The 7,450-nt window shown below is 41.5% G+C and overlaps 2 protein-coding genes across 2 annotated transcripts; one reads left to right on the forward strand and one right to left on the reverse strand.

The window, feature by feature from the left end:
- Positions 1-1,036: 1,036 nt before the first annotated feature.
- LOC107632997 (uncharacterized) lies at positions 1,037-3,804 on the forward strand. The gene is made up of 3 exons (XM_016336630.2): positions 1,037-1,603; positions 1,969-2,687; positions 2,844-3,804. Exons 1-3 carry the CDS (start codon positions 1,037-1,039, stop codon positions 3,802-3,804), a joined length of 2,247 nt encoding a protein of 748 aa, XP_016192116.2.
- Positions 3,805-6,180: 2,376 nt separating this feature from the next.
- On the reverse strand, positions 6,181-7,155 carry LOC107630348 (21 kDa protein). Its single transcript, XM_016333447.3, has one exon. It carries the CDS (start codon positions 7,084-7,086, stop codon positions 6,433-6,435), a length of 654 nt encoding a protein of 217 aa, XP_016188933.1. The 5' UTR covers positions 7,087-7,155; the 3' UTR covers positions 6,181-6,432.
- Between the last annotated feature and the right edge of the window lie 295 nt (positions 7,156-7,450).

The following is a 7,450-nucleotide window of genomic DNA, read 5'->3' on the forward strand; positions in this document are numbered from 1 at the left end:
CAAAGCCCTATTAGTATTTGATACTGTGAAGAATGTGGAGGAGGCGTTTACCTTCAAAATGAATAGTTTCCTCAAATTCTTTTACAGTGTGTGGAGATGGGAGGAATCTGAGTGTAGTGCGATTAAAAGAGTATGGTTAGAATGTTATGGAGTGCCTTTACATGTCTGGTCAGTGGAAACTTTTAATACGATAGGCAGTCTATGGGGGGAAGTTGTCAAGTGTGATGAAATGACGAAGTCTGCCTTATCTTTCAGTGTTGGCCGAGTGTTAATCGATACTAGTATCTTTGACGATATTATTAAGGAACGAATTCAGATCACAGTAGGCACCAGTGACTTCGATGTCTTTGTTAAGGAAAGTGGACGTGAAATTCATAGAGACGAATGCCTACTACAAGATGTATGCGTTACGTCAACGTGTGAATCTTCTAGTTCACATGTAGGCGGAATGTTGTCAATGGCAGCAAAATGGGATCCGGTGGCTGAGCTAATCATCGCACGAGAGCATGATGGAGATGAAGATAAAGGTAGAACGGTAATAACAGACACGTTTTTGAATGAATGCAATAAAGAGAATTTATGTCCGGATCAAGTGCAAGGCTTAACGGCTCCATTCAAATTTAAAAGATTTAAAGAGGCGGCTGATTGTGAAGGATTTGATAATTGTATTGAGTGTGAATCAGAGAGAACCGTTTCAGAGGTGTGTCTTGATAATGGAAGTGGGGCCAAAATACTAGAAAGGAGGGTACAAGGTGGGAAGGAGCTGGGGTTGTTTTTAAAAATAAGGGAGGCCCAAAAAACTTGTAACCAACCAGATGTTATGATGGGCCACTTAACTGGTGGGAAAGTGCAAGCTTTTAGGCTAGACGGGTTGCTGGCAGGTGCTTAGCTTCAACAAGTTTGCGCACGAGTTCCTGGGCCAGGTCAGGAGCATTCACGCGCATCAGGGTAAGGGCAGCAGCTCCATTGTATCGGTAAGGCAACGCAGCATGGGAAAGGATGCGCAGCCTCTCCTTCGAGACTCGAGGAAGCTAACATGGACGCGCAGGCTGTGTGTGACTCGTGTCTCGGTGCGCTGTTGAGAGGAGTTGAGCGCCGGGCCAGATGGGAAGGGAAGAGCGGCAACCTAACTCCGGTCCAGAACTACGTTGATGGAGGAAGCATGGCGGCGCGGAATAAGCTGGCTAATTCCGAGGACGAGCTGGAAGTGGAGGGGTCCTGCAGTGAAGTGAGCAACCGGGGTAAGCTAGGAGGTCAAGACATGTTGTGCCGGGGTAGGGAGAGCAAGGTGGGAGAGGTAGGAGGTCAAGATGATGGTGTGGGTCATGAAAACATAAACAAACAGGTTATAGAGGATGCTGGTTCTGAGACAAAAATTGAAGGAATAAAACCTAACTCTGATCAGAGGCTGACACAGGAAATACAGTCAACAGAGAATATGAAAACGTGGAAGCTAGCAACGGAGTCTGGGGCGGTTTTTTACGATGATGAAGAAGACATTATGGCTATTTTACAAAGACAAAATGAGGCTATTGCAACAAAAAGAAGGATGGCAAAACAAAAGGAGAAAGCTAGGAAGAGCAGGCCCAAACAACATAATAAGGTGTGTAGAAATTCCTTTAAATGATTTATAGTTGTTGGAATATTAGAGGGCTAGGAGGGAATGGAAAGATGAGTATGGTAAAAGATTTGAAGAAAAAGTATAGGTTGAATATGTTAGGCTTGATTGAAACCAAAAAGGAGGTAGTAACTAAATTTGATGTAGCATGTTTGTGGGGTTGTGACACGGTGGATTGGGAATATGTGGGATCAACTGGAGCCTCTGGTGGTTTATTGTTGATGTTGGATAATTTATTTTTTGTACGGTCGAATTGCTATAAAGGGGATGGCTGGCTTTGTGTTGAAGGTTTGCTGACAAACTGTAATTTTAACTGTGCGTTCTGTTTTGTATATAGTGCACATGTGCAGAGTGAGAAACTGGTGATGTGGGAGGAATTAAGCTATATGGTGGGTTTATGTCAGGTTTCGTTTTGCTTCATGGGAGACTTCAATGAGATCTTACGGCTGGAGGAAAGGAAAGACGCCGTTAGTCTACCAGCATCAGCTGAGGATTTTATGGAGTGGGTACAAGACTTACAGCTCATAGACTTACCGCTAACTGATAGAAAATTCACGTGGTTTCGAGGCAAATCTTGTAGTTGCATTGATAGGATGATGGTCAGCTTGGAGTGGCTTGAGGAGTTTCCAGATACTCGATTGAAAGGGGGTCCGAGAGGCCAATCGGATCATTGCCCGTTGATTCTAGAAGATACAAGACTTTGGGCGGGTACAAGACCTTTTCGTAGTCTAGATTCCTGGTTTACACATGAAGGGTTTCTGAGGATGGTAAAGGATGAGTGGAAAAACTTGGGTGATGACCAATTCACAAATAAGCTGAAGGCTTTGAGAGTACTGCTAAGGAGATGGCACAAGGACAATTTTGGGGATATGAACAGCAGGATAAAGAAGTTTGAGGAAGAGATAAAGAAGATTGATGATATCGTTAGTGCGGGTTCTTATGACAAAACAATGGAGGCTAGACGGAAGGCTCTTGTGACTTGCTGTGCGAAGTGGTATGCTAGAAAGGAGATTCGTTGGAAGCAGATGTCTCGATCTCAACATGCTAGATATATGGACAAGAACACCAGGTACTTCCATAACCTAGCATCAGCTAGAAGGAGGAACAATAGAATTGATTCTTTAGTGATTAGTGGAAGATTGGTGTGGAATCAGGCCAGAATAAAAATTACGATTACAGGATTTTATAAAGATCTGTATCAGTAGGAACATGCTCCTTTTATTAGCATCCGTGATGGGTTGGTAAAACAGATTGAGGAGGAAGAGGCAGCCGTGCTAGAGGTAATGCCAACTCCGGAGGAGATACGAGAGGCGGTTTGGGATTGTGAGTCAAGTAAAACTCCGGGTAGTGATGGCTATAATATGAACTTCATAAAGAAATGTTGGGACGAGATTGGCCAGGAATTTACTACAACTGTATTGGGTTTTTTTCAGAGTGCGAAGCTACCAACAGAGGCTAATGTAACTTGGGTGGCGCTAGCTCCAAAATTTGTGGGGGCAAAGAAAATCAAAGACCTAAGACCGATTAATATGGTTGGTTGTATTTATAAGGTGATATCAAAAGTGCTGGTAAGAAGAATGCGCCTAGTGATGCCATGTTTAGTGGGGGAGACCCAGTCTGCGTTTGTAAAGGGCCGCAAAATACATGATGGTGCTCTCATTGCTTGTGAGACGGTCCAATGGCTAAAGCTGCGAAGGAAGCGAGCAGCAATTATCAAATTAGACTTTCAGAAAGCTTATGACAGGGTAAGATGGAGCTTTGTGGATATAGTGCTACAGAAGATGGGCTTTGAACTTAGATGGAGGACATGGGTGAAGGAATGTGTGACCACAGCGTCTATGTCGGTGTTGATTAATGGGTCACCTTCCAAGCCGTTCAAGATGGAGAGAGGACTCAGACAAGGAGATCCCCTCTCTCCTTTTCTATTTGTCCTTGTCGTTGACGTTTTGCACAGGATGGTGGGTGAGGCAGTAAGGAATGGACGTATTTCTCCATTGCTGGTGGGACAGGACAACATAGAGCTGTCACATCTCCAATTCGCAGATGACACGATCTTGTTCTGCCCTCAGGATATGGAGACAGTATTGAATTATAAGAGACTTCTGCGTTGTTTTGAGTTAATGTCTGGCTTGAGTATTAACTACGACAAGTCAAGCTTGATTTCAGTCAACTGTGAGAAGGAATAGGTGACTAATATGTGTGGTTTGTTGGGATGTACTGAAGCTGCGTTACCGGTTAGGTACTTGGAAATTTCCTTAGGCGCTAATCCTCGGTTGGTGAAGACCTGGAAACCGATCATAAACAAGGTGGAAGATAAGTTGAGCTTATGGGAAGCTAAATCTCTTAACAAGGCTGGTAAATTGGTTCTCATCAAATCTGTTCTAAATAGCCTTCCGATTTACTACTTAAACTTGTATAAGATGCCAAAAGCGGTTGCAAAAAAGATAATTGGATTACAAAGAAGGTTTCTGTGGAGTAAAGAAGATGGGAATAATGGCATACCACTTATGAAATGGGAGGTGGTTCAAGCTCCTAAGAAGCTAGGTGGGTTGGGGGTCGGAGATGCGCTACTCAAGAATGTGTTGCTTCTGTTCAAGTGGTAGTGGTGATTCTCTAAGGAGGACTGCCTATTGTGGAAGAATGTTGTTTGTTCTTGTAATTATTTAAACCCAACTTTAATGATGTCACAACAACCTTTACCATCTATAGGAGGCCCATGGAAAGATATTTGTCAGCTTAATATGAAGGAGCAACAGGTGAGAAATATGATGATTGGTGATTTGTCTATGGAGGTGAAAAATGGCAGACGTATTCGTTTTTGGGAGGACGGTTGGCTGCAAAGTGACTCTTTAAAAGATAGTTTTCCAAGACTATTCTCTATTTCAAACCAACAAGGATCTGTAATAGGGGACTATGGGTTCTGGGATGGTTAGAGTAGGTATGAAACTTCGAATGGAGGAGAGAATAATTTTAATGGAAGTTAGAGTTGCTCAACCAACTTCATGACCGTTTACGGGTTGTGAAATTGTCGGTTGATAAAGAGGATTTTGTCATATGGAAATTTGACAAAAAAGGTATTTTTTCCACTAACTCATTTGTGCAGGTACTACAAAAAGAAACTCTCCCAGAAGACATCACAAGTTACAGTTTCACTAGTACCATATGGAGAGACCTGATTCCTCCAAGAGTTGAACTTTTTGCATGGTTCGTTTTAGTTGGCAAGGTCAACACGAAGGAGAGACTGAATAGATTCGGGATTATTAATTATAATGATAATATCTGTGTGTTGTGTAAAAAGGATATAGAATTTGTGCATCATTTGTTTTTTGGTTGCGAGTTTACATGGCATGTGTAGTGCGCTTGGCTAACGTGTGATGGTAGAGACTGGACTATGCCGGGAACTGTTAAAGAATTTTTTGAGTTGAAGAGATCAAGATTATATCATATTTGAGCTACAGAGTTTGGGGCGGAGTTGATCCGTTTGGTTGTTGATGACAATGTCGGAGATGACAACGGAATATACCTTTTATTGTGTTTAGTATCTCGTGTTTATATGTTCTCTTTTTCTACTTGCTCCACGAAATGTGTTGAGTTCATTTGGTTAAAAAAAAAAGACTCTCTCTTTATAGGTTGATTAGACTGCTACACTTTCTCATAAAATTAAAAAAAGTTGTGTTTAAAGAGGTAGCCTGTCTCATTCATATCTTAACATGCATTGCATTTTTAATTTTAGTTAGGAAAGTAAAAGAGGGATGAAAAGAACCAAGAAGCATAGATTGTATGTGTGTAAACACCATAATTGAAGGAGAAAAGTGAAATGCTCGTGCATGGGAACATAATCAAGAAGATTAATCATTTCATGGCCTGCAGTAGTTCTATAAATAAAAAGTTAGTGGAATCTGGTTGATGAAGATTGTTGTGGACCCTCCAGATCAGGGTCATTTGCGCATTCTATCATGTCTCATTCCATTGCAAGATTGAAGGAAATCTCCCTGAAATTAAATTCGATGATAATTACCATAAAGGCATTGTGTGGTTGCAAGTTAAGGCTTCATCTGAATGCGTTAATATATAACTTGCAAGCAAAATTAATTCAACATACAATTTGCGTGTTAAAGTTCATTTTTATTTATGATGGCGAATTGGAATAAAAATGTAATCAATCATAGGCCTGAATATCATCGGATGGCCACACCCACATCACTTCCTTTTCACATGCGATGAAAACATTTTGAACCTGTAAAGCTAGACCATTCACAATTTCACACTCAATAGTCATCTCAACTCATCATCATCATTATTCGTACGCTGGTTGGTGTTATTATCTCACCCCAATTTTTTTTTCATTTCTTATAAGTTATAATACTTCTCAATTTAAAAAAAAAAAGGTAATGTTAGGTAGACCAGAAAAATAGTCAGAACTTACCTTATTTAGCATTAATTAATTATCGCAACAATTAATGAATATTAAATAAGACAAGTTATGACTGTTTTTGGCTGATTTTCTTTAGTTACACAACATTTCCGAAAATAAAATAGTAAACACAGCATAACAGAAAAAGTAGTAATAAAAAGTAAAAACGTCACTTTAATTACTCTTAAACCTTTAGTTACCACAAAATACTAAAAAGTAAAAGCCACCCAAACTAAAAGATCAAAATTACAGGAAGACCGGAATTTACACAGAGAAGGATTCACATATTTTCCTTTCCTTTTTTTTTTTTTTTCACACACTACACATTTTGACTCACACAGTAAAACCTATCCTTTTTTTTTTCAAAGTAATCAAAACGGTTGAAATCGTAGTCCGGAAATCACGGTGCTCCCTTGTTTGCGTAGGTATTGACGAGAGCCAAAGCGTTGCTCGTGAACTTCTTCACCTTCGTGACGCGGTCGCACACGTCCGCCTTAACCGGACACTCCGCCACATCCTGGAATCCGTCCGTACAAGTCTCTTCGTCGGTGAGTGCGGCGCTCATCCACGTCTGTACGTTGCTCATCTGGAACAGGAACGAGCCGGCGCCGGTTCCGGCGGCTCCAATTTGCCGCATCTGCTTCAGCGAACCGCGAATTTCGTCGACGGCGTCACCGAGATTCGTGAAACAGTCGTGAAGCGCGGAGGTTGCGCGCGAATCGGCGGTGTAGTCGGCCTCGCGAGTGAGGTTGGAGACGTAGGAGGCAGTGCGGTGGACCTTGGAGAGTGTGACGGCGATAGCGACGCGAGCGAGCTGGCCGGGATCCTGCTGGACCGCATTGGCGTAGCGAGAGAGGGAGGAGTAGCAAACGTCCGGGTAGAGCGTGTTGTTGCAGCTCGTTCGGATGAAGGTTGTATCGCCGTCGTCAACTGCGGGTGCAGCGGGAGATTCGGCATCGTTAACTGCGGTGACTGTCCGGTGGAGGTTCGAGAATGTGGCTAGCAAGCAGAGAAGGAAAAGGAAGAGGAGACAGTGAGGCCGTTGAGTTCTCATGGTTGGTTTGTGTTTTCTCTTTTTCCTTTTTCTGTTTCGTTCTGTTAAGAGTTTGTTTTTGTGTGGGGAGAGAGAGTGAGAGGCGGGGTTTTGTAGGCATTAGTTATGGATGGAATTACCTCATGCCCAATGTATTTGGTTTTAATAACGAGAATGCCATCACCCTCTCTCTTTTTTATTTATTTAAATAAAAAAATACTTTTATAAGCTGTAAGAGTCTAAGAGACTTTGTAATTTTATATTTAGCAAATTGCTTAACGAAAAATCGAAAATTGACCTCTATATTTTGTTTTATTTTTCAAAATATTTTGATTGTTTAAAGAATAAATTCACAAAAATATTTATTGGTTTAAAATTATTAAAT

Source organism: Arachis ipaensis, chromosome B3, assembly GCF_059453495.1.
Source record: "Arachis ipaensis isolate K30076 ecotype BB chromosome B3, ASM5945349v1, whole genome shotgun sequence".
Lineage (NCBI taxonomy): Eukaryota > Viridiplantae > Streptophyta > Magnoliopsida > Fabales > Fabaceae > Arachis > Arachis ipaensis.

What these genes read in the sequence shown, in the direction of transcription:
- LOC107632997 (XM_016336630.2), top strand. Translation starts at nt 1,037, where the DNA reads ATGGACGCGCAGGCTGTGTGTGACTCGTGTCTCGGTGCGCTGTTGAGA. An exon ending in GGCCCAAACAACATAATAAG is followed by an intron (nt 1,604 to 1,968) that starts GTGTGTAGAAAT and finishes GCACATGTGCAG; the next exon opens with AGTGAGAAACTGGTGATGTG. An exon ending in TATATGGACAAGAACACCAG is followed by an intron (nt 2,688 to 2,843) that starts GTACTTCCATAA and finishes TCCTTTTATTAG; the next exon opens with CATCCGTGATGGGTTGGTAA.
- LOC107630348 (XM_016333447.3), bottom strand. Translation starts at nt 7,086, where the DNA reads ATGAGAACTCAACGGCCTCACTGTCTCCTCTTCCTTTTCCTTCTCTGC.